The sequence below is a fragment of the Neofelis nebulosa genome, chromosome 17 (assembly GCF_028018385.1).
Source record: "Neofelis nebulosa isolate mNeoNeb1 chromosome 17, mNeoNeb1.pri, whole genome shotgun sequence".
In the NCBI taxonomy this organism is placed as follows: domain Eukaryota; kingdom Metazoa; phylum Chordata; class Mammalia; order Carnivora; family Felidae; genus Neofelis; species Neofelis nebulosa.
The window spans coordinates 34,188,598-34,216,084 of record NC_080798.1 but is presented as its reverse complement, the minus strand read 5'-3'; the positions used below and the strand labels follow the sequence as shown (position 1 = coordinate 34,216,084).

Here is a 27,487-nt window from a genome sequence, read left to right as displayed (position 1 = left end):
AGGAGAAAATAGAGTAACCACCGTTATTCGTCTCAAATACAAATACATATATTTAAACTGGGTTTCAGTGAATATGAACTTAGCCCAAGTACATTAAAACCCAGAGAAAAATTAATCCTTAGCAGTTCCTTAATGGAAAAGAACTGAAAACAAAACAAACAAACAAAAAACCCAGTTTCAATGATTGCACTTCAAAATGACTAACTTCTCGTTGTAGCCTTTGAGCTACGAAGTGTGTGACAACACATTTTCATATTGGGCCAACCACAAAAGCACTGAGTGTTAAATGAAGTGTAATGCAGCGGAGTTTTTAAATAAAGCATCCTGGATATGCCCGGGATTTACAGGATATGTAAAATCGTGCTCCTAACCACAGTGCCTCCCTCCCACACAGGAACAGAAAAATCCCCAAACACAAACGCTTCAGTATCAGAACGGGGCTCTTTTAATGTTCTCAACTGATACTCTCAGGCAAGTTCTACTTGCTTTCTAGACTTCATTTTTTTCCCAAGCAGAAACTTATTCTGAGCAATCCCTGTTGATGGCACGTGGCGTCTTCTGGATGCACCATCTCGTTCACCATACCTTCTGTCCTTGCTGTTCATGTACTCCTGGAACCAGGTTTTAAATTCTCCCAGCTGGTGCTGGGCTCGGTTAACCACCTGCGAAGCGGCAAGCAGGTCCCCACAGCGCATGCAGTAATAAATTAATGCCCACACAGGATGGCCTTCCACTTCTCCATCCTAAAAGAGGAAAGATGCTCAAATGAGCAGGCAAACAAAGCTAACTGATGGCTTTCTGATACACTCACCTCTTCTCATACTAAGTCACTTCAGCTTCACAACCACCCCGTTAGGTAGGGACCTCCCTGTTTTATAAACAAGGAAACTGAGGCACAGGGACATTAAGTACCTTGTCCAAGCTGGTGAATGCAACCTGGCCCTAGAGCTTTTCCTTGAGAACACCAAGTGCTCCACCTGACTGAAAGCCAGCCTGTGGATTCACCTGGGAATCCCAGTAGCCAGTAACTGGGTAACATGCTCTGTGATAACTCACAGACGTGCGCTCTTGCAACCCCCGCAAAGCAAGGGCTAAAGTTTACCGACCAGTAAGAGACTACCATTACTATACTTGAGTTTATAAAGTGTTAACTACAAATGATTAGTCAAACGGACACTGGCACTTTCATTCATTTGTCGGCTGTTCATTCACTGACTATCTTTGTTTTCGACACTGGGGATCTGAGAAGGCAGCTCCACTCCCACTGTCCCAGTACCGGAGCTGGTCTATCCTCCAAATGCTTCTGTCATCATCTGTACGGAAGCCTGGGATTGCTTTTCTCTCCGCTTCTCTCCAGCTCCTCCAGAGGGGGGGGCCTCAGACTTCCTTTCTTGGTCCCTCAACCCTTCCCCCCACAGGACTCTTTCTAAAACCAGATCCGACCATTATCACTTCTCCACTTGAACCCCTTTGAGGTATTTACATCCAAAGTGCTGGGGCGCCTGAGTGGCTCAGTCGGTTCAGCGTCCGACTTCAGCTCAGGTCACGATCTTGCGGTTTGTGAGTTCAAGCCCCGCGTCGGGCTCTGGGCTGATGGCTCAGAGCCTGGAGCCTGTTTCAGATTCTGTTTCTCCCTCTCTCTCTCACCCTCCCCCATTCATGCTCTGTCTCTCTCTCTGTCTCAAAAAAAACACAAAGTGCTTTAGCCTGGCACTCAAGGCTTTCACCTGCCAGTCCCACGTATGCCAAGCCCTACCTCACACCCGATATGCTATGCTAGATACTCTTTCCTGCCTCCACGCATCTGTTCATGTTGTTCCCTCCACCTTAAACACCCTTTTCTAAGACCTGTGGCAGGTGAGCCCCTATTTTTCAAGCGCAGTGTGAACCTCACCTCCTTTATCAAGACAGCTTCCTCTGTATCCCACCACCTTGGCACAAAGCTCCAGCTTAGTGCTGCTTTGCACAGGGTATTAAATCTATAAAATAATTCCCCCAACTGGACTATGTATGAGCTGAAAAGTGTCACATTCTAGGAACTGTATCTAACTCCATTCTTCCAGATGTTTGAAGCAACAATCCCAAGAGTCATCCCTGACTCTGCCTGTCACTCCCACATCCAAGTCTTCAACAAGTCCTACTGGGCCTACTTTCAGAACACGTCAAGAATCCAATGACATCCTCCCCCTGAGCCCTCCTCCACTGAGCTGAGCAGCCACCAACTGCTCATCACCTGGATTCCTGCAAAGTCCCCCCAGCCTTTCTCCTAGCCCCACTCTGGTCTCTTTTCCATACAGCAGTTTCCACACATAGCCTCATCTTCGCTGCCAATGCCTATCTCAGAGAGACGACTCCAGGCGTGTAACTCATCACACAGAGAAAGATGCCAGTACCTGAAGTCCAGGCAAGGGAGCCGGAAGTTTAATGTTCAAGAAACTTCGAACCAACTGGTAAGTCCCAGGCACCCCGCCTAGCTGGGCCTGATGCAAGTTTCCAAAGACAGTCACAAGGGTGTAATTCTTATAACTGGAAAAATTGAAAAGGAAAACAAAAAAAAGGTTGAGAACACATACAGGTATCTGTATCCACATCCCTGACATTAGACTGTGAACTCTACAGGGCAGGGCCTGGACTTCAAACCTAACGCAGAGGAGGAAACAGTGCATGCTTCATAAAGCAAACTATGTTACTGATTCAGTGAGGAGTAGACCACCGTACAGATCTTTCATCACTGTGGATGCTCAAAAGCACCCCTCGAGGAACAGAACAGCAGACTTCCAATGCATTAAGGCCTAATGTACAGGTTGCTTCAGCTCACAACCGAATGCTTTGGTGCATTCTTTTTAAACTTTTTATTTTGGAAAATTTCAAACCTATGAAAAATTTAAAAAAATAGCCCAATGAATACTCATATAACCTTTACCGAGATTCATCAATTGTTATTAGCCTTTGTGCACATGTTTCTCTCTATGTTGATACATACATATATATATATATATATATATATATATATATATATATATACACACGTACACACACGTGTACATATACACACCCACTTGTTTTTTGAATCATTTGAAAATGTATACAAATACAGAAAGCAGGGGTTATTTCATCTGTAAATACTTCACTATGTTCCTTGGAAGAACTAGGGCATTCTCCTACCTAACCTCGATACCATTATGACAGCAAGAAACTGAACATCAACACACTGCTATTATCTAAAATATAAGCCACGTTCAAATTTCCTAATAATACCCTTTATGGTTTGTGTTTCTCCCCCCAAGTCTAGGATCCAGTCAAGGGAATGCATGGCACTTGGTTCTCATGCCGTTTCCATTTCCTGTACTCTAGGGTAATTCTACCACCATTTTCCATGACACTGACCTTTTAAAAAGAATCCAGGCCAGCTGTTGGGTAGAATGTCCCACAACCTAGACCATTTCCTCATGATTTAATTAAGATTCAACTTTGTTGCCAAGAATCCCACACAGCTGATGCTGGTACTGCCCACTGAGCCCCAGGTAATATTTGGTTTGATCACCTGCTTAAAAGTGTCACTCACCAGATTTCACCACCTTTTGTAAAAGTACCTTTCCCTCTGAAATTGATAAGTACTCTGTGGGGTAATACTTGGAAGCCATGTGAATATTCTGTTCACCAACAATCTTCTACTGAATGGTTTCAGTTTCCACTGATGTCCTTGCTGAACCAATTACCACACCGATGGTTGCAAAGGATTTTGTATCATTTCTGTTTCATTTATTTGCTAGTATTCTTAAAATCGTGCAATTCCTTAAAACCTGTAGTGTTTTTAAGGTGCTTCCATACTAAGATTAACTGGTTCTAGTTACAGATATTCAGATATGGGGTTAACAGAATAAAGAACTTTCTGAGTATGTTTCTTGTCCAAAACAAAACAGACTAACTCAAAAAGTCAGGTGCTCCATATGCACAGATATTCAACACCAGATTAAGTAAAATAACAGAATGAGAGTGCGAGAGAGACACAGAAAAACATCTAAATGTCAATTACGAAAAAAAAAAAAAACACCTCAATGGAATTCGATGCAGTTCTGCAAAATGATACTGATAAAGATTTTAAAAAGCAAACTACATAAAACCACATACTGTACACATTTGGATCATAACTACAAAAAACAAAATCAAACAAAATATTCCCATATCAAAAAGTGATGGTGGGGGGAGGAAATGTGAAAAGGTACAAGAGCCTCTGGCATTTTTCTGTACCAGTCCTACATTTTCTCAACATTTTCAGCCTTATCTGCAAAAAACCATTTGGGGCTGGTTCTACGTTGCCACGCCATCACGATTCGCACCAGCAAAACTACTTTAAAAAGTGAATATAATTATCATGAAATAGTCCCTTTATCAAGAAATGACAACAAATCCTTGAAAAGGATACCGGTGGGGAGTGACGGCCCTAGAAAAGAAGGGCAATAGGGTGACAGTAATTGTGGACAGCAAACTTCCAAGTAGCTCCCAAGTGCTGCCAAAGGAATTAAGGGGGAAAAAAAAAGAATTTTTAAGACAAATAAATATGTAAAATTAAATAAGCAAAATGAAGAGAATAAATTAAATGGGATGGCTTACCAGATATAAAATCAAGAAAAGCCTTGTACCATTGGTGAAGTCAAGCACCAATGTTGAAGAGTGGGTTTACTAAAGAAAAAGCAGTCACGAGCAGTCATATACCCATTAAAAAACCAAAATCCTAGGGGCGCCTGGGTGGCTCGGTCGGTTAAGCGTCCCACTTTAGCTTAGGTCATGATCTCACGGTCTGAGGGTTTGAGACCCATGTCAGGCTCTGTGCTCACAGCTTGGAGTCTGGAGACGGCTTCAGATTCTGGGTCTCCCTCTCTCTCTGCCCCTCCCCCATTTGCACTCGGTCTCTTTCTCTCTCTCTCTCTCAAAATCAAACATTATAAAAAACTCAGTCCTAAAGGTTTTTATATACTGTCAGAAATTTTGACTCTTACTCTGCTGCTTGTAGCAATATTACCATATACATTAGGATCTTTATGGCTCCATATCAATATACCCAAAACTTACATTAAAAAATTTAGCAAAAGCCTATTATAATACTCTATAAGCTCTTTTGTGCCTATGTAAAAAAGAATAAAAAACATTTGGAGTTCCAAATTTTTCTTAACAAGGGAAGTTTTTGTCTGATGGCATTCATCTCATGTGACTATTGTATAATTATTAAAGTATTTGATAAAAACCTATTCTCTGCTATACCAAGTCTGAATCACCTCAGTTAATGCACAAGGAAATCTTAGGACTTCCTAATGAAGTATTATTTTGTTGATAAAGGGCAACCACACTATAAGGGGACCAGCAGCTGCACAGCTCACTGGCAAAGAACTGCAATTTAGCAAGTGTATTCAACTTGGCTTTCTCTTCTCGAGCTAGCAGAGGCCCAGCACCGTGGCTCTGAAATAAAGAGGGTGCGTTGCACACTCATGACAACCCCTGCTGGCAAATTCAGAGCTGAAAGGAGGGTCCGCAGGGAGGGATGAATGGCATAGGTCCTACCAATGCAGGGGATGACAGGGCACAAGGGCATAGCCACAACCCCCTCAGTGACCGACTCCACTTAGTGAGGAGGTGGCAAAGAAACCCAGGCACAAATCACAGGCATTAGCAGCTGGGAAGGATCCAGATGCATAGGAATTAACAGAATAGAGCCAGAAAGAAAATAAAGGTTCAAGGACTCTTCCTAAGGCTCGAAGGTGATAATATTGCCAGCTGTAAAAATTAAAATGCTCAGAGAACAAAAGAGCTTAAGAAGTAACGGCTGAACCACATTAGGGAACAGGATCCTGACCTAAGGCATCATGGCCTAATAATCATGATGTCTCCATACCGAGGGCCAGAGAGTGGAGAAAGAGAAAATGAAAAGTCTAACAGCACTCCCATTCACCATGACTTTATACTGCTGCAGAAACAGGCCTGGTAAAGAAGTGTGTTTGTGAAAGCAGGATTGTATCTCTCAGCCTTGCTCAACCTTGCTTAAATTATACCAGAGAGAGGGCACTCAGCCCAAGGACTACTAGACACGAGACAAGGCTGACTTCTGGGGGGTTCTGAAGCCAGCCCCGCTAGGCCAGGGCTGCCTTACCTCTGCTCAAGGTAAGCCAAGGCCTGCCGGACAAAATCCATGCGCACTTCCACGCTGTTGCGGCTCTTCAGAGCATCGGTCGCCGGCACCAACAACACATCTGTCATTTGTTTCACCATGTTCCACATGTCAGAGATGTTCTGCGCACAAATGAAACTGCACGTGACAACGCTGCAGGGCTGGAGAAACGGTCTGGCTCTTCGAGGCTCTGACCTCAAAGGCAGAGAAGGTAAGGAGGGGGAAGAGGTTAATGTCCTCCGTCTGAGGCCCTCAGGCTTTAAGCTCAGTACAGAAGACGCGCCTGTGCCCTGCCAGCTGCTAGACTCCATCTTCCAAGGAGCACCTTCCTGTCCCGAGCTGTTTTCAGATCAGTTTCTATTCCAGGTCTGACATAACCACCCACATAATTGAGACCACACAACAGTAAAAGGAACATTGAATCTCAGTGGGTTATTCCTTACAAGAGAGTGAATACATTTATAATTGTCCAAAGCTCCAGGAGTTTAAACTCAAGTAGCTGTATTTCAGTCCTTACAAGGTCATTTGAGTTTCTTAAGGCTTAAAATAAAGAGTTTAACCTAAATAATATATAGGTTTTGTCCTCCCAGAGACTCTCCAGGGGCCGCTGCTCTTACCCCATTTTGTGAGTGTCACAGCCTCCCATTTTCCTTCCCACTCACTCCCTTCAAAAGACGCCTCCATGAGAGCCTCCCAGGAAAGGAATGGGCATTCTCTCCTTTGTGTTACCACCACACATATGGGACTCCCTCTCCCAAGAATCCTCCTGTCTGTAAATCTCTCCTTAAAAATGGATTCCCTGAATGCTCTGCAATATTCTAAAGTTAAGAATCCTTAGAAGAGAGCACTGATGAGAAAAGCAGGTTTACACTTCTCCCACAAAAAGAGACAAAATCCTGTTTTCATGTTCTCAGAAACTAAAACTGTAGAAAATCCACCCAAATGTGACTCTTGGTGGTGAGATGGTAGGTGGATTCTTGACTTTCTTCCTTAGATTTGCTTGCGTTGCCTTGTATTTTATTATTAAGAAAAAAAAAAAAAAAAAAAAGCTGGATGCATTTTTAAGGACCAAAATAATAATAATACTTACAATCTGTGTAAGATTGTGTTTGCTTCCATTATATTCTTCCCTCCTTCTCCCATTCCTCCTGGCCACCTAACAATCCACCTATCTGCTTTTTTCCACCCAGGGTGAGAAAACTGGCCAGGGATAAGAATTGAGGGACAGGAATAAAGATGGGGAGTCAGAGAGGGTGGGAGCCAGCGGCATACAAAGAATGCACCTAAAGATCACATCTGAGTCAGGTTTAATGGGCTCCCGGGTGTAAAAACCACATCACCTTTACAATTCAGCTCTTGTAAAAGAGTCCGTTAGTCTAAGGACGGACACTGGTGAGGGAAGAATTGAAGCCTGACAGGACTTCAAAGCAATACATCTTAAGGAGACCTCTTGTGCCCATTAACTGATCCCGGCTGGGTCTTCTGAAGATGCATTAAAAATACACGTACATAGCATCATCATCAAAAAACCACCCCAAAGCTATTTAAAATGAAACTCTGAAGGACAGTTAACATTTTATTCCACAGAGCAGGGTGTCTCTTGAGCACGTTTCTGCCCAGTCAGCAAGCTGCTAATCCCATCTGAACACCGGACACCGCGTCTCCCCTTGGGTTAGCTCCGGGCGCTACCTTATCGTCCAGCTCTGCAACGGAAGCACAGAGGTCCACGAGGTTAGGCTGCAGGTGCCCATTTACAATCTTCTCGTTATAGATATAAATCTGAAATGAAAAGCAAAGTAAATGGCACAATTTCTATTTTCTCCTCTTCTTTTTAAAACCTCTTAAGGCACTTCCGAAGCCAGCTTTCTGCCCAACAGTCAGCACCAGAAGCTTCAGCCAACCTTTCCTTCCTCAGTGTGGCTGAGCTATCCATACTGCCTGGAGGTCAAGGCCTCTGGCCAGCTTCCCAGATGTGCCTTTAACTTTGGAAGGCAGCATCAACACACCCAAACTAACTGCTACCCCAGCCCTCCTAAGAGCTGAAGAATGGAAGGAGGGTGGTCCCGGTGGAGGAGACCACAGGCACTTTTGCACCTCTCCACCCAGCAGATCCCCAGTTCCAGCAAGCAAGGACCAAAGGGGAAGACAGGACGATGGGAAGACTTCGGCTGCTGCTTTCCTAAGAACCTGGGGCAAAGTTTGGTAATCTTTGCTGGCAAAAGGACTGAATGGCTCTAGGCCAAGGCTGGTAGACTGAGTAAAGAGTGTCAGGCTGCAATCCTCCACATGGGTTAGAACAGCAGTCGCCGTGTCTGGAGTACCCACTTCTCCAGGAAAGAATCCTTGCTCCTTAGGAAAATTTTCTCAAGAAAAGGGAACTATGTGGTGTTTAAGGTACGGGAAAACCACTATTACTTTGAATTTTATTTTAAAAGAACTAAAATAATGACATTAAGAACTCGTAGGTTCTCCTCTTTGCCTGTGAAGTCCTTGCCCTACCAAGGACTGAACACAGTAGTGAGGTCAGACGACAGATCAGAACTCCCACTGAACCTCAATGCCCCCTACTCTGTACGAGGGACGGTATCGTGTAGCTTCCAGGGGCATTATAAGGATGAAATAAAATGGTTTTTACACGATAAGGTGGAGTTTATTCACTCACTGTGCATTTATTAAGGGCCTCCCCTCTGCAAGGTTTTTTGTTCAACATAGGATATAAAGATTCACTCTCCTCTGGTGGGATAGCCACATAAACGAGACATGGTGCTCCGAGTCTGGAAAATGTTAGTTTCATGGAGTCTTACTTTCACAGACAAAGAGGCACAGCTTCTCTGCTCACAAGCTTATAACTTCATGAGGCCTGAACTCTGGTGGTGGCCGCGGCAGTGGGAGGAGTCAGCCACAGAGGGAGGTGAAATTTAAAGGATGGAGGTGTGGCAGGGAGAAAGAGAGCAATCTAAAACATGGAGCAGAAAATAAAACACAAGAGAGTTGGAAGGAGAGGGACTGGCAATGGTACGCCCAAGGAGAGAGACTTAGAAAACTGTTCGTAACAAAGGGGTGCAAGCTCACCATCCTCAGTTCAAGAAACAAGATGGTTTCTCCTTCTTGATACTATTTTGTGTAGGAAAGCAGCAAATCAGAATAAAACACGCAGGCAGCCAGCGCTGTTTTATTCAAAAAGTCAATCCCAGGTCTGTACTGTCTCCTTAGGGCAGCTTCAGTCCAACAGTCCCTGTGCTCGCCACAAAGCATCCCAATCCAACCCCATGCCACTGTGTGACCATCACATACAGCCAGAGCCACAGCCCCTAAAATATCATGAGCTTCTCCAGGACAACAATATTAGAGAGTGGTAAATACACTATGCCTACCAAGGCAGAAAAGCATTTAGAAAACTTCTCTCAACCACAAGGGGTGAAGAAAGATTTCTGATTATACCATCAGCCCACTAGGTAATTCAGGTTAATAGAGAACCCCATTTGCTAAGCAGTGCAATTACTCAAGGCTGTACTGTACATGGGCTACTGCCAAATACAAAAGGAGACGCCTTGGGTCAGGGGAGAGGGCAGACTTCCATTTCCCTAAGTCAAATGTGAGTCATTCTATTACCCAATTTGATGGAATTCTCCAGGGACCGAGGTGGCAAAATATTAACCAGTCCTCTGAACAAAACCCCAACTTGCTTTCAGGGTCTGACTTTCACATGAAGTCTTGGTTCTCTTTTACTCCCCTGAGCACTCACGTAGAATTTTCCTGGTTTTGATCTTCTCTGAGAGAATGCTCACCTGCCGGGCATAGGCCATCTCAATGCTATCCAGAGAGCTTCGACCAGGGGGTCCCCCATCGCTGATGTAACTTGGCTGTAGGTAAATACACAGGCAGCATTAAGAACAGCATTTAGTCATGTAAAGAAAAAAATCTTATAAACATACATTTATCTTTAAGCTGTGAGAAGTCTCTTGCCTAGTCAGACTTCCTCAAAATGATGATTTTAGGGGTTTCAATAAGACAATACTCCCTTCCTATGAATACACAAGAAGGGAGCAGGCATGAAACCCAACTCAAAAGTAGCAGGAGGCTAAATAAACTGTAAGGAGACGTCAATGACTATTCCTGGAAATGCATATCTTTCCAACAATCGGTTCAATCCCAAGCCCCATCTCCACCCCATCCTCTCCCTCTAGGTGTTCCCACCAGCGAAGCTGTTGTTATTTGTGGGCCTCCTGTTTCCTTCCATCAGTCACATCAGACAGTGAAGGGGCTGGGGCTTAAAGGGTTACAATATGGAGATTCAGGCATTTCCAATCCAGAATCCACACGAAGAGAACAGCTGCTGATTAATTTTCTACATCTGAAGATATGAAGCTAGTCTACATTGGGCACTCATTCATTCATTGCTTCAGTAAATGTCTGCGAAGTGTCTGTCTCCCGTATAGCTGAGTGCAAGTGCCACGGCCACAGGGATGACAATAGGCCATGGGTATGGAGCCTGTCCCCAGAGAGTCCACCATCTATGGGGACAATTAGACACAAACATAGGGAAAAGTTGATTACATTTTTTTTTTTTTCCTTGAAGAAAGACTAAAATCAATCTTCAGCTAAGCTCCAGTCCCTACTGTGAACAAGTATGGGTCAAAATCAGGTATCTCCCATTAGGTATATTCTGAAATTTCCACTACATTATAGTTTATACTGTGCTATAGCAAATTCTTTAAGTTTCTCTCATTAAAAAAAAATTCAGTGCTGGGGCGCCTGGGTGGCTCAGTCGGTTAAGCAGCTGACTCTTGCTTTCAGCTCAGGTCATGATTTCATGATTCTAAGATAAAGCCCCATGTTGGGCTCTGTGCTGACAGCGTGGGGCCTGCTTGGGGGATTCTCTCTCTTCTCTCTGCACCCCCCCCCCCCAACACACACGGTAAATAAATAAACATTAAAAAAAATTCAATGCTGTATTCTCTAAAATCTTAAAAAAAAAAAAAAAAAGGTGGGAGAGTTTAAAATAGGTTTTCTGGAAAACTGACAAGACAGCAGCAAAACATCCTGGCACTACCAAAGCTGGTAAAAGGAATATTTGTGTGGGTAAGGACGGAGAGTAGCATAGGGAGGAGAGAGGGCAGGAGGCAGAAAGGTGAGATGTAAGCCCTCAAGTTCTTAAGAATGAACTGGGACACCTGGGTTCCAGGAGGGCCATTTGACTCCCTGGTTCTGGAGTCTGGGGCAGAGCACATTCTCTTGGAGCCTCAGGTTCCCATCAGTTGAATGAAGGGGATGCCCTAGACAACCTCAGACGGTCCTCCTCAATTCTGATTTTCTGCAGTCACTGCTATTAAAAACATTAAACAGTCTACTGACTTTGGCAGATGCTGCTGGCTTGATGACCCAACGACCATTTCAAATCCTTACTTCTCACCTCCATTCCCTGTCTGGCATATGGAGTTAAAGATACCTAACAGTGTGCTGGTAAATATTTAACAACCAGCTTGGGGAAGGGGCCTGATCTATAGTGTTGGCCGCTTTCCATGATATAAGTACTCCCGCCATGACCGATTTCAAGCTATCCCAAGGAGTATCAGATAGACAGCAAAATTTCTGAAAATTTAACAACAGGCCCCCATGAGCTGACCTCTACAAGCTACCGAATATGCCCTTCCCCAGCCTCCACTGCAGCTAGGAGTGGCCGAGAACCCTAGTTCTAGTCCATGAGATGAAGCACAAGTCTGGAGTACATTCTGGGGACAGCTTCTGCTCTTTCTGGTAAAGGGAGCATGAAGAGCCTCGCATGGCCGATCAACGCCCCCGCCTTCTCCCAATGTAAATGGGGTGTGCAGAGCTGCAGCAACCATCCTGTGAGCCTCAAGGGAGTGATGTGCCGAGGACGGTGCTGAACAAAGAGAGGCGCTGCGTGTCTGACGGCACCGCAGAATTGAATGGAGGCCCACACTCTCCACACCCACGGACTTCTTGTTAGGTGAGAAAAAGAAATCCTTAGGCAAGCCGCCGAAACGGATTTTCCGTTACTCACAGTTGAAAGCATTCCTATCTGAAACACAGAACTGGTGAAAACCACCAGGTTATAATAATAACAGCTACACTTACTGAGCACTACTATATGCTAAGCACTGTCTTAAGTCTCACGACCCTGTAAGATGATATACTGTTATTCTATCAATTTTATAGATGAAGACACCAAAGCACACAGAAAGCAGCCTGTCCGAGGTCACTCCAATAGGAGGCAGTGGAGCCATGGTTTGAGTGCACATTCTGGCCCCGCAATGTCTGCCAGGGCAGCCCAGGGCAACTTTCCAAGGACAGCCATCAAAGAACCAGAGAGCAGTGGTTAGAAATCCTGGCTCCACTACTCACTAGCCATGTGATCTTGATTGCATATACTGCTTCTTTTGAGCCTCGGTTTCTTTAGCTATGAAACAGGGGAGGTCATGGTATCCACCTTGGGTCTGTGGTAAAGATTAAACAAGGAGAAAAATAGTATTTACCGCACAGCATTGTTGTGAGAAATAAGTAGAAAGAACTCAACACACGGCCAAATACTTGGCCAATAAACACTAGCTGCTACCACTTTTTAAACACAAAATAAACAACCATAATGAACGTAGGAATAAATCCTATAGTGAACACCAATGGATAGATATGGACACTACAGAAACATAACCTAAAATATTTCAGTCTGTGCTGGTTGGAAATTCTCATGTCATTTTTCTAAAATAAACACAATCCTTGCATGAACAGAACCCCCAGCAGCTCATTTTCTCTGCTAACTCTGAGGGTTCCCAGTAACACATAGTTGAGGACTGTTCTATTCGACAGCCAGCCACCCTTCCAGAACAGAACTAACCGCCTGAATGTTGATGATCCCAAAGTCTTTTTAAAAACACAGGGCACTAAACTTGTTAATTCCAGTAGCCTAATCAAGGGGAATGACTAAGAGGATAAAAACGGGAACAACATTTCTGCAAGGACACAGTTGTTTCAGCTACATATACATAAACAGCCTTGAGAAATACTTTCCAGTACTAAAACCTAATTTTTAAAATTATCCATTTAAAAAGTAGTTGGGTTTTCAGCCTTCGAATTTCCATTTAAATTAATTTTGCCTAATGCTCTTGTTTTCAAGGTAGCCTTCCTTCATTTGCCCTTGGCCAAGTCTCCATCTCACCGCACATAAAGTCAATTATCCCAGAAACAGGATGTGTACACGCACATTCCTGAGCTGAGGAACCAGCAAACATTCACTGGAATTTCAAACCCAGGAGCTGCTTGAGGGCTGGGCAAGCAGCCACCAGTATGCTGTGTGGGAGTAACATTCTGAACCCCTTGGACATTTGGGTTTCTTTGCACTGGGGCCTGATGGCACCAAGTGAGGACGACAGGAGCAGGGAATCAGAGACCAGAAAGGCAGAGAAGATGAGAGGGCAGGGCCAGAGAGGGACTCATCCAGGAGTCTAGAGACACGATATGTGAAGAAACAGCAGCCGCTGGGAGCACAGACATGAGAAGAGTCTTCTCAGAGTAGACGATATTCCCAAAACAGTAAGAGAGCATTCCAGATCAGGTAGGAAGTGGCTGGAGGGTGGCAGGAGGGAATCACAAGCTTTTATTAAGCAACTACTTTTGTACAAAGACTCTCCAGATATAAATAAACTCTTTTCCCAAGAAGGGCACATTCTAGTTAGGGAGGAAGGAATGTAACTAGCATTCCTAGCAAAAGAAGTATGGAGTTAAAACACATACACACACACACACACACACACACACACACACACACACACACAAAATTGCCAAGTGGAATGTCTGGTTTTACATAAGCAAAATGGAACTAAAGTGATTAATTCACAATAGCTGGCTATAAAATCTGTACACAGAAGCCTAGTACTACTAGGAAGAAAAATACCAACTGGGGACCAGAGGACCCAGGTTCTAAATGCAATCTAACTGCCTGACCTTTGGTAATGACATCTAACTTCTTTGGAGCCTCATTCTTCACGGACAAAGTGGGAAGAATACTTGGGCCATTTAAATAATGAAACCTGTCGAGCCACTAAAAAATGGCAGACACCTACATGTACTAACCTAGAAAAGCCTCCAAAATAAGTTTAAAAGAATCAAAACATAATGATAAGTTGTAGACTTTAATATATAAAATTGTGTCATTTATGGAATAAACTGATACTGATCAGATGAACGTACGTGGACCAATGTGCACATGGATACGTGAGAGAGAACTGGCAGGGACAGCACATGCACCGCTGTCGGAGGTTACATTTGTGCAGGAGGAGGGAGGGGGTGGCAGAGTTCTCAAAAGTGTATCCATACACCTCTACCATTAGCATACTGTGCAAGGAGGTGCTCAGGTATGATACAGCACGATGTTAAAATGAAAGGTCTCTTTGAATTTTTTTAATGTTTATTTATTTTTGAGAGAGAGCAAGCACAAGTGGGGGAGGGGCAGAGAAAGACAGGGGGAGACACAGAATCCAAAGAAGGCTCCAGGCTCTGAGCTGTCAGTGCACAGCCTGACACACGGCTGGAACCCATGAACTGCGAGATCATGACCCGAGCTGAAGTCAGACACTTAACCAACAGAACCACCCAGGTGCCCCAGGGCCCGTTTGGATTTTTTAAACTTCTTTTTGAAAGAACTGCAGAGCGCTTTCTATACTTGAAATCCTATTCAAATTCTGATATGTGAAACAAATCCCTCCCCCACCTCCCGGCCCCAGGAAACTACCAGGGAGTCATAAAACACAGTTTGAAATCATGCAGTCTGGAGTTTTCCAATTAAACTCTGTTGGTCTCTACTTTACTGTACTGCATTGAATCTTAATACATCATCTATTATTAAGACATGTTATTTATGCACCACCAGGAAAGAAAAAATGTTGTCAACTAAATTATGACACTGGATTTAAGACACACCCTGATTTCAGAGACGTTAAAATGTAGAAGAGTTCTGTGACCGGGAATTGAACAAATTTGGTATTAAGTCCGTTATCAAAACGAGACATTATATTCAACACACAGTGTTCGCACATCACGGTGTGAAATGTTACCTTCACTATCTGCAGTTAAGCTACAACTTAGCTTCTCAATGGAGCCTGTTGCTTGCTAGGCTCAGTCATTTCCCAGACAATACATTACAGACCCATCTACTGACTATGTCTAAAACCAACACAGGCACTAGACTGTACAGAAGTTAGATAAAAGTTGACTTTTAAATACTGTTTTAAAAGTTGGCTAAGATACACCAAGGATTCCCAACACTGCTCAAACCCCATGTGCTGTCATGCAAGCAGTGTAGCACTGGGGGTGTTCTTCCTCCCACTAACCACATGCAAGTATAGCACAGGGATTCCAAAAGCCTCTTCCTTGCTTCAAAGCACATGTGTTCTCTCTTTTTTTAATGTTTATTTATTTTGAGAGACAAGAGAGACAGAAAGGAAGAGAGAGAATCCCAAGCAGGCTCTGTGCTGCCAGCACAGAACCCCACGCCAGGCTCGATCTCACAAACCATGAGATCACGACCTGAGCTGAAATCAAGAGTCAGACGCTTAACCAACTGAGCCACCCAGGCACCCCACATTCCTGGAGATACTTTATAAACCAAGGGAAATCCCTAAAAAGGGACAAATCCATATTGAAATGATTAAAATAAACTTAATGTGCAGCTTACCAAACACTAACACCCACTATAAAGACTGCTGGGATGTGCTGCGTGCACATTCTCTGCCATTCCGGGCAAGGCACTGTACTGTGCACATGCTCTACATTCCTTAGGACACTTCTTCCTGAGAGGCCATCTATAATAAGGACCCCCAGGCCCGGGAATTCCAAAGCCTATCTCTGGCCTTCATACCATGAAGACTCTATAAATAGGGTAGAGGAAAATGTCTGCCCAAATGGAGACGAACATCACCTTTCTATCATCTTGAAGAAAATTGCAAGGGAGAAGCCTGTAGAAATGGTTAAATTTTAAAAACACCCCCCCCCCAAAAAAAAAAAGTGTGGCAAGGGTATGGGACAAATGGAATTCTCACATACTGCTGGTGGGAGGGTACATCAATACAACCATTATGGAAAACCGTCTGGCAGGACCTACCAAAGCTGAATATCCTCTGACCCAGCAATTCCCCTCTTAGCTGTACCCAACAGAGAAGCAAACATACGTTCACCAAAAGAAACCTCCAAGATCGTTCACAATAGCACTATTCATAAAGGCAAAGAACCAGAAACTATCCAAATGTCCATCAACCCAAGAACAGATAAATAGATTGTAGTTATACTACTCAGCCATGAGAATGAACGGCCCACAACTACATGCAACAATATATAGAATGTCAAGCAAAAGAGGCCAGGAACAAGAGCATATGCTGTATGACTTCATTTACATAAAGTTCAAAAAAACAAGCAAAATTAAACTATGATGTTAGAAGTCACGACGGTGGTTCCGTTGGTGGTGGTGAGAGGCAGTGACTGGAAAGGCACACAAGGAGGGTTGTTGGGGTGCTGGTAGTCATCTGTTTCTTCATCTGGGTCTGTGCCATTTGTGATAATTCACCAAACTGCATACTTATAATGTGCACACTTTTCTGTATATATATTATACTTCAGGAAAGAAGTTCAAAAGAACAGCAACAAATAAAACCTAGAAGGTTCCAGAAAATGGCAATTCCCTAGGTAATCTGAAGAGAGAACCATCTGCATCCCTTGCCAGCTTTTACAGCAAAGCTATCCATTCTGCTAGGTGTCATAATAGAGAACAGCAAAACTATCGATAACTTTCTTCCAAGGGGACTGGAGGTCAAGGAAGAGAATTCTTCTAAATAGACCAACCTATTTTTAAGAAAAGAGCAATCAAAAAAGAACATCTCATTAGCAGCTTATAATTACTTCCAAATCCCAATACAGACCACAACCTATTAACACCATTTTAAAAATTGAAGTTTATAAAACCATGAGCTGTTCTACTTATCTATTCAGACTCACAAGAAATAGAGAATGAAACATTAGGCTGACCAAGGGTTTTACACATTAATTCTTTCCCGAAGACTCTGATCTTAGTCTTTGAAGTCTTTGAGTGCAAGAAATGTGGAACAGGGTCCTTAATGAGTAATTTCCTAACACAAAGGTCTTTAGCATTTATTTGGGGGCTAACTTCATGGAAAAAACTGGTTTTTAAGTCAGGAACAGATGTGTAGATATGGGATGTATACAGTCATTACCCCGTAGGCATGATAAACTGCCAAGCCACTCACCTTAAACTCAGACTTCAACAGAATGATGGTGTGGAGCCAATACTCCTGAGCCTAACCAGTATATTACATGTCTCTCTGACCCTCAGGTGTCCTATCTCTTGTGAGAAATGAATGCTAGCTAGCCGTGAAACAAACTGTAGGAAAAAGATTTACCAGGAAGCATTGGTAACATTACTTGAAATGTCTTACATGGTAATTTTTACATTATACTTTTGAATCTGCACCTCTAAGTCATCTGAAACTACTTTTTTTTATAACAATAGTAAGGAATGGCCATTATGGGTCAGTTGCTCACATTATTACACAACTGAATCTGAAGTTTTTGATCTGAGCGAGTGAAAAAATGGAATTGCCATTTGTAGAGAGGATAAACTCTGTGGGGAGAGAAGGCTGGCATGGAAAGGGAGGTGGCGGGCAGTTGCTATCATGACTCGGGTACGGACGCATTTAGCTTGAGATGGCCATGAAACATGCTAGCAGAACCAAGAGGCCACCAGATAAATGAATCCGGGGTTGGCGGCTGCAAGGTAAATCTGAGTCTTCGGCATAGAAATGGTATTTAAAGCTACATGCCCAGATGAGATCAACAGGGCAGTGACTGAGGGAGAAAGAGCAGGTCAGGGATTGAGTCCCAGACACTCCAAACATCTACAGGTCAAGGGGTCAGAAAAATTCAGCAAAGGACACTGAGCAGAAAGAGCCAGACATGCTGAAGGAAATACCAGCAAATGTGGGCATCCTGGAGGCCAAGTGAAGACAGTGTCTCCAGGGGGAAGATAGTGATCACCTGCGCCAAGACTGCCAGTAGTCTAGCAGATAAGCACTCCTTGACGTCACATTTTTATTACTGGTGGTTTATCTTTTTTTTTTTTTTAATTTTTTTAACGTTTATTCATGTTTTGAGAGGAGAGAGAAAGAGAGAGAGAGAGAATGAGAACGGAAGGGGAAGAGAGAGAGGGAGACACAGAATCCCAAGCAGGCTCCAGGCTCCGAGCTGTCAGCACAGAGCCCAACGTGCGGCTTGAACCCACGAACTGCAAGATCATGACCTGAGCCGAAGTGGGACGCTCAACCGACTGAGCCACCCAGGAGCCCCGGCAGTGGCTTATCCTTTGGACTCAACCTACCTCACTTTCTTGAGTAAAGTCCAGCGCATCTTCTCCTGATGCCAGCAGTGTGTGGAGGATTCGCTGTTTCACTTGCTCCCACTCAACCAGCATGGACTCCCGATGGTACTCCTCGGCCATGCCAAAGGTCTGTCAGAGAGGAACAGAGGGAGATGACCCCAACAGGAAAACAACACAGTTTCCTTTAAAGTTCAACAGAAACTCAAAAGTCCCTCAGATTCTCATCTTTCCATAAGTAGAGCAAAAGCAATCTACTTTAAAAAAATTATCCTTAGCGTCTAACACGTTAAAGAAATTGTTTTAATCGTGGTAAAATACACGCACAAATTTACCTCTTAACCATTTTTGAGTGTACGGTTCAGGATATTAGTACGTTCGGACTGTCGTGTAGTCACTACCACCGTAAAACCCCACAATTCCTTTCATCTTGCAAAACTGAAATTCTGTCCCCAATTCAACACTAACGCTCCATTTTCTCTTTCCCCCAGCCCCTGGGAACCACCACTTTCCATCTCTAGGACTTCAACTACTTCTCGGTACCTCATTTAAGTGGAATCATACAATGTTTGCCTTTCTGTGATTGGCTTATTCCCTTCAGTATAATGTCCTCAAGGGTCATCCGTGCTATACAGCGTATGCAGAATTTCCTTCCTTTTTAAGGCTGAGTAATATTCCATTGTATGTGCATGCCATATTTTGTTCATCCAGCTGTCCGTGCACACTTGAGCTGCTTCCACCTTTCGGTTACTGTGAGTAATGTTGCTATAAACATGGATGTACAGATCTCTCTTCAAGCTCCTGCTTTCAGTTCTTTGGGGTATATACCCAGAGGTGGAATTGCTGGATCACATGGTAATTCTATGTTTACTTTTTTGATGGACCTCCACGTATCCATAGAGGATGCATCATTTTATATTCCCACCAACAATGCACAAAGGCTCCACTTTCTCTACACCCTTGCCTCTTTGCCAACGCTTACTATTTTCTGGACTTTTTTTTTTTTTTTTTTTGACCGTAGCCATCCTAATGGGTGTGAGTTGTTATCTCATGGTTTTGATTTACATTTCCCTAATGACTAGCAATGTTGAACATCTTTTCATTCGCTCATTAAGATAAATATATATTTTAAACCTTTGAAATAAGGCTACATATTACAATTGTCACAGTTTAAACTGAAGTATTTTTAATTGGATTATATAAATCCATGGTTTTTAATAAGCATCTAAGAAAAGACAAAAACAAAAGATCCTCCCAGTGTCTTTATTTTTTTTAGAGACAGTAATATTTTCATAGAAGGAGGCAAATCAGTAAAACAAAAACAGAGCCTTCTACAATCAGGTTTCCTACCACTGTGCTCAAAGTCACTACTGAAATGTCTGGCAGACCTCACTCCTGTCTAGTGGTGATACAGCAGGTTGTTGCCAAAATAAAGGTGCTCAGAAAGAAAAGGAGAAAGAAAGAAAGAAAGAAAGAAAGAAAGAAAGAAAGAAAGAAAGAAAGAAAGAAAGAAAGAAAGAAAGAAAGAAAGAAAGAAAGGAGAAGAGAAGAGAAGAGAAGAGAAGAGAAGAGAAGAGAAGAGAAAAGAAAAGAAAAGAAAAGAAAAGAAAAGAAAAGAAAAGAAAGGAAGAAAAGAAAGAAAGGAAGGAAGAAGAAAGAAAAGAAAAGAGAAAGAAAGAAAGACAAAAAAGAAGGGAGGGAGGGAAGGAAGAAGACAAAACAAAACCTTCTGAAGAGATCAGTGAAAGCAACTTCTAGACACACTAAATCATGACCTAAGTTCTTAGTCTATTATTCTTTAATTGGCAGACCATGTCTCCCATCAGCTTAAACCCACTTTTCAAAAAGCCATTTCATTTGCTATCAGATTGGCATCTAATTAGGCAGCACCAAGGGAATGAGTATTAGCGATGCCTATTTTATTTTTGGCAACACATAATTTATACTGATAATACCCATATACATGAGCTCTGGGAAACTGCTAGAAAAATCACATACACTCTTCCTACCAATGGGATGTTGGAGTATGGACCAATATTTATTAAAATGTGAAAGAGGTAGATACCACACACACACACACACACACACATTATTAGGAAGAAGGCTGGCATATCCTGCAAGTCTGATTTTGGTCCATTTATCAATGAAACTCTTCTCTAATATGTATTCTAAAGACACAGGAGAAATTATAATCATAAACTTTACAGTCTTCCACCTGGCTTGCTTCTTGCTGCAGTCAGGCAGAAGGAACCATTCCAGTCAGCCTAGAGTGAAAAAATATCCAAGGAAAAAATCACTTTCTCTCGTTACATTACTGAACTGAAATATGAGAGCTCCACATTTTGAAGAGAGAGAAGTACGCTGGAACAGAAAGGCGGTGGCAGGGTAAGAGAAGGGGTGATTTCCCTAGAGGATAACCAGAAATCATGCACAAGTGAACTGCAATTTCTTCTCAACTCTTCCCACTTAGTGGTCAAACCAACAACTCCCTCAGCGGTGAGCCTCTCCCAGCAACGGAAAATGAAGGGTGATGTGGCACGAGGACCAGGGCAGGCAGAAATAAGGAGGTGGGGGAAGGCTGACGGACTGTACAGCTTTCTGAGCTTGCAACAGGTGAGGCACTAAGCTGTGGTATTGACCCAAGACACCAGACTGATGCAAGAGTTTTTCTTAAGGATAAGCCCTCTGGCTGATAAAGAAAGGCAGAATAGTAAAAGCAGCTGAAGAAAACAGACAATATACTACCCAGAGACCCTGTTGATAAGGACGGTGGGGACACACTTCCAGCACCATTTAAGGGTCAGAGTGACCCTTAATGGGAATAAAGAGTGGGAATTAAGCAATACCTATTCATCAGGCTGCCCACCTACGTGCCAAGAACTCCTGTTTCAAGAACACAGGGAAGTCCTTTGAAAACTGGCAGTTTTCTGGGCTCAAATCCTCAGATACATCTGAGCAGTGTGCCAGGCTACTCATTCAGAAACAGCACCACAACTTGAATGAACAGCACTGTGGTTCCATTCATCATTAGTGTGATAAGGAGCTTCCAATAAAAATAAATGGCCCAACATTAAAATTCTCTTCCTTTGACCATGCAACCTCCAGCTTATCTTAATTACATTAGAGCTAATGAACATTGAATTTGTGGGCTAATCAGGAATGATCAGCCACCCATCTGCCCTATTCCAGCCTATTCCCTTTAGACCCACATCTGAACCACTGGATTAGGTACAAAGAAGAGTGTCAACCAGAAGAGCTAGTGAGAGAGGATCGACAGAGCTACTAACTGACAACTAAGAGAAGGACAGTGAGGGTCTGAGACAAAGTGAAAGGTAGGGAACAGTAGGGACAAGAAGGAAAGAAATCCAAGGGAAGAGAAAAGGAATAACCTCAAAGGCTGTGCGGATGTGTAAAAATTAAAAGGAAGGAAAGACAAACCACAGAAAATGACAGAGCAGTGGAGACATTATAAATTAAATTGGAATCTTTCACATTACGTGTGTAAATCTCTTTGAACACAGTTAAGAAAGGAAGGCAGGAAGAGAACTAGGCAACTGAATTAAAAACAGGTGGGGAGCACTCGAACCCCAATTTCATAAAGGGAAGAGGGCAATATGCTTTGACTTCACACCCATTTATTATTGAGCTGTTGCTGGCTTTTAGAAACTCTACATATGTTCTGATAATGTTGTTCTGTTTTTGCTGGGATGCACCAAATGGAAAAAGATAGGACACATTTGTGGATTTGTAGCTTGTTTTCTTGGCATTTCAGCAGGACACTGGCAAGTTATTCAAACATGAAATTACCACCAAAATGCCAGGAAGCTGCTCACCTTTTGTTTGAAAATAATTCTTGCTCAGTGGTTAGCCTCTTGGTGTCCAGAGAGGTGAAAGGTCTCCCCCCATGCCGGCCCCCAACACCGGAACATCTCCCTCACAAATACATATGCACACATTTTGCACTGTGGTATGTCACTTAAATGTTTTGGCTGGCTGCACATTTAGTCTCAGTATGGCACAACGTTCAGAGGCTGCCAATTCCAGAAACACATTCCGCAAGATAAATGGATTAATAAGGCTCAGTGGCATTTGACAATCCTAATTTAATTTCATTGGTTCTCTACAGCAGGAGAATCAATGTTGGTGAGTAACTCACTGAAGTGTGAACAAGAAAAAGCATTAAAAAAAATTTTTTTTTTCAAATCTGAATCAAGTGAATTCCTCTATTTCCAGGGATAAATACTATTGCCAAAAATATACTTAATAAAATTTTAGGGATTTTTTACTCTGATAATTAAAATTTTCGGTCATTTAAAGAAATGCCTTCGCAACATCTTCTTATAAATTAGAGCTGGCAAGCTCCCCTGCTGCCCTATCTCACTCACGTCAGCCCTCCTGAGACATTTCCACCTGCAAAGAACATTTTAATGAAGCACACTGAGAAGCGTATGTTTTCTTTATTATTTTTTTAAACGACATAAATAATACATAAACATATTTTACTTGATAAGAGTTATAAAGTAAACAGCAAAACGGAGGTTTTCCCTTCACCCCTATTCACTTTTGCCAAGACAGCCACCGTTGGCAGACTGGCACGAACCCTTCCAGCCTCCTTCCGGGGAAGAGCTGCATTTTTAGAACCAAGTTCACATGACTGCTAACCTTCCTCCTCCCTCTGTAAAGGACTCCAGTGGCCTAAAAAATCTCTCACTCCATAATGGGATGTTTTGGAGAGGTTTTGTTTTTTTAATTCTTGTCAGAAAAAAATGGAGATAACACATGTTAGTAAACAATCTTGGAGTATCTTGAGGGAATGCCTGATGCAAAGTATTGCTGCTCTCACCGACTTAGTTATCATCCTTTGGAGCACCAAGCTCCAAGCCTTTTTTTTTTAAGAGCTTGGGGAAATTGTTAATATAAAAGGTAACACAGAAAGTCAAACTGTATGATAAAAAAAAAGGAAAAGAAACAAAGGAAAATTATTGATGGTCATACCTGCTTTTCTGAACTGCTGATTCAGTAGAAATCAAAATACCACTTATACTGCAATAATGAATTGTCTGACCCTTCCACTTCAGGATTAATTTAATAATTAACTGGCAAATCTATGTTTCAGATGCATTTCAGTTACTAAATACACACACAGATACAAGCATCGTATCTTCCTCCAACTCCCTAGAACTCCCTCTGGTGAATTAACTAAGTAGGAGAGCTGGGTCTAGGACACAGGCTGCAGCTTCCAGAACCTGTACTGCGGGTATACACTATGCCCTCACAGTTCAGCTAGGGCCGTTTCTTACCCTCTTCCGAGACTCTTCAATGGCGGACAGCAGGGCATTGTCCTTCTCATTCTTCAGGAAACCCTAGGAAAGGGGGGAAAATGACACAACTGAGGTTAAAATTAACCTTCAAGTAATCAAAAAAGTATACTGTAGGGGGAAAAAATAACTATAAGGATATGTACTATCCTGTCCACCTTCACCCTGACAGAAATTTCTTAACTCAAAACCATCAGAACAGATGGTTTTTCCAGATGTTTCCTAGTTCCTTTCATTCTGGGAAGCACATGATGGCCATTAGAAAGTAAAGTCCCCATGGAACAGTAGCATGAGTCCCACGTCCTGTAAACATATCAAATGTGAATGAACAGTCAAGACTGCTCTTCAGTATTTCCGACCGGCCCACATTACAGATATAGCTTTACCTATGCAGCCACTCACAGTGCTTCTTGGTCTAGATTTCTCTATTGCTTTCAATTCATTCTCCAGTTTCTTCCTACTGCAGTAGAAGCATCACCATTCATTCATCCAGGTGTTTTCCACTTATTTGTCAATGGCTGGGATACCCTCCCCCCAAAATCTACACATTTCTTCTGGGGTTTTGCCATGTGTACTCCCTATCTCAGGTCCGATGATATCAGCTGCTTGTTTAATATGGGTGGGAGGAACAGAAGACAGTCCACAAGTCTGGTTAAATATGCACGGGGCTAAATGCCTACAAAACACAACCACACAGTAACACAATGCAGACCTAGTTTCAAATCATGGTGCCTCCATTTACTGATGGCATGAATTGTGCAAAGTCACCCAAACTCTCTATTAGTTTACTCATATGTAAAATGAATATTAAATGAGATAATGCAATCAAGTGCTTGACTCAAGGTTTAATACATGTAGCTCTACTATTGGAATCAATTAGATTTAGATTTGTTGGTGACATCAAAGAGAGAAATGCCCCAAAATATGAACTCTCTGAGGGAACATAATACAGAGTAGAATTAAGCTAAAGATTTTAAGATATGCTAAATTTAAAAAACCATTATTTAAGATATGCTAAATTTAAAAAATTTACTGTATGGTTAATTTTTTTTAAGTTTATTTATTTATTTATTTTGAGAGAGAGCAAGTGGACACAAGCTTGGGAGGGGCAAAGAGAGAAGGAGAGAGAATCCCAAGCAGGCCCTGCACTGTCAGCATGGAGCCCAATGCGGAGCTCGAACTCACGAACCACGAAATCATGTGCCAAAATCAAGAGTCAGACGCTTAACCTACTGAGCCACCCAAGCTCCCCATGGTTAATTTTTGGTCGCCTATTATATTTTAACAACTATAACATTTTAATATATGTTATTCAAGCAGTCCCAGATATGAAGTTGCTGATTCTTATGGGGGGGGGGGGGGGAAACAGTGCGGGCTGGGGGGAGGGGGCGGAGAGGTACTATAGTTGGGCATATAAATTTAAATAAAATATTACTAATATTCTAGGTTTCCCTGATCTCTTACGTAGTCGCCCATGATTCTCCCACACCTGTCACACCCCAACCTGGCAATACATTGGAATGAACAAGGGTAATGGCCAGGAGCCCAGGAAATGCTCCCCTCATAGGCTGCTCTGGGCAGTCCCTGTGGCAGCTGAGGGCACAACATGAAGGCTGCTCCAAATACCTACGCTGCTATTTGGTGGTGGGGTGGGGTGGGGTGGGGAAAGGCATCGTCACTTGTTTGCTAATGCAGTGGCCTCACTAAACCAGAGCACATAAAGTTAGGACCCTGTGTGGTGCATTCAGAAGGTGGCAGCTTATCACCACATCCCTGCCTCTGGCCAGATGTGAGATGATGGGAAACCAGACACGAGATGATGGGGAGGATTTTAACAGATCCTTATACCCTTCCCAGCAAATGAATCAACTCAACAAACCTTTACTGTAATTTCCCTTTCACAAGCAGTCTTTACTGGCTAAAGCTAAAAGTTTTAGTATCACAGTTTATAAACAAAGCTATGGAATTGTCACTGAATGCTGCTAACAAACAAAGAGTAGGCATAGACTGTGCTTTGCTGCACCTCTTCCCGGCTGCTGCTCTGGGAGGTGGACTGTCTACACAAGCCACCTCTGGGGTAGGGGGGTGACAACCACTGCCTAACCAGGCCTGGTGTCATTTTTTTTTCTTTTTAGTTGGGGTGGGAGGGGCTGTGCCCAGCACCCCGTGCTCCCTCTGGACTTCCTCTGCTCTTTCCAGTGACCAGCCCATCCATCCAATTCCTTTAATGTAGCCACGTCCACATTTAACCCAGGTACGTGTACACACACACACACACACACACACACACACACACACACACACACTCTCTCTCTCTCTCTCTCTTAAAACACAGATGCAAAGCAATAATCAGATACATTTGTTTAAAAGCAACATAATTTTCTGTAAGAAACACAATTCCAAATTTTCTAAGAGATGAAATGTCAAGTAGTAATGAATGAAAGAAAAACAGATGTTGCTTTAGGGGCAGATTATACTCCTCTTGAAAATATTCATTATAAACCTACATTCCAAAAGTCTCACTAATAAGTAAATCAACCACTTGTGCATGAGCATCACATTTTAGACATCATCTTCCTATGAACAAAGACCATGAGCCATTACATACCTCAACAACTGAGCTTTCTTCTATAGCGCAAACTAGACCCCCAAGATACGTAGATTTTGAATTTCAATTTTTAATCCTTTATTCCTCTCTAAAATGAAACACTAAAAAAAGGCTACATATCATATTTTATTTTCAAAAACAACACACTGGTGACCTATCTTTTGAAAAGAATCTTTAAAAGAATAATAATTTATGCAGTGGGAATAGTGCCGGGATCCGTGTGCCATCTAGTGGCAGTTACTTTCCTTTAAAGAACACACACCTCAAGGGAAAATAACAAATTAAAGAACTAGTCGGGCAGAAAAATACCTGCCTCAGCCCAAGTTTCGCACAGACCTCTCCCCTGACTTCCCTTTTCCACATGTTTCCTTTCCTTCCAATTCCTTCTGTGAGGCACCTCTAACACCTAGCATCCCAGAGACATGCCTTTAGAGCTCATCAGAGAATGGGCTTTCTGTAGGACTGAGGGCGTGAAGGGTGAACTGAAGGTGCCTTTTCTCATCGGGTGGGGCTCCCTGTTACAGAGAACACCCTGGTCACCTCCCACTAAGATGCCAGTCATTTAGCTGTGACCCTCAGAGCACCACATCCCTAACGTCCCCTCTTCTTGCCAACAAGCACTTTTTAATTGCTCAGAGTCTCCCATCTAACTGGTCTATTGCCAGCCCACTCAGTAAAAGAACACTCCACAAACATCTACCGGCCTGCTAAGTAAGATAACTACTCCTGACTTCCCCATCTGTATACTGCTCCTCACTGCCAGAGTCCTGGAAACTGACCCTCTTCTAACTGGCTCCTTGAATGCGTTTTGGTTTCAAGCTTTCTATAACATATAACAGCTCCCATTCAGCAAGCAACTAAGGGCCAGACGCTGCTCTAAGCAATTCAAAGACATTATGGCTAATCTTTTAACAATATGAAAAAACAGGCATGATCACTCCCCTTGCCCCCATCCACCCCTTCCCCATTTTACAGGTAAGAAACAGAATCTGAGCATTTAA

At 42.8% G+C, this 27,487-nt stretch overlaps 1 protein-coding gene across 4 annotated transcripts in view; it reads right to left on the bottom strand.

The window, feature by feature from the left end:
• NUP93 (nucleoporin 93) overlaps positions 1-27,487 on the bottom strand; it is a 104,216-nt gene that overhangs the window by 11,774 nt on the left and 64,955 nt on the right. For all 4 annotated transcript variants that reach the window (XM_058709517.1, XM_058709518.1, XM_058709520.1 and 1 more), the window contains 7 exons: positions 23,861-23,923; positions 18,564-18,692; positions 9,952-10,026; positions 7,853-7,942; positions 6,146-6,285; positions 2,394-2,526; positions 586-743 (listed from right to left, as the gene is read on the bottom strand). In XM_058709517.1, coding sequence (XP_058565500.1) covers positions 586-743; positions 2,394-2,526; positions 6,146-6,285; positions 7,853-7,942; positions 9,952-10,026; positions 18,564-18,692; positions 23,861-23,923 — 788 coding nt within the window. The remainder of the gene's footprint in view (positions 1-585; positions 744-2,393; positions 2,527-6,145; positions 6,286-7,852; positions 7,943-9,951; positions 10,027-18,563; positions 18,693-23,860; positions 23,924-27,487) is intronic.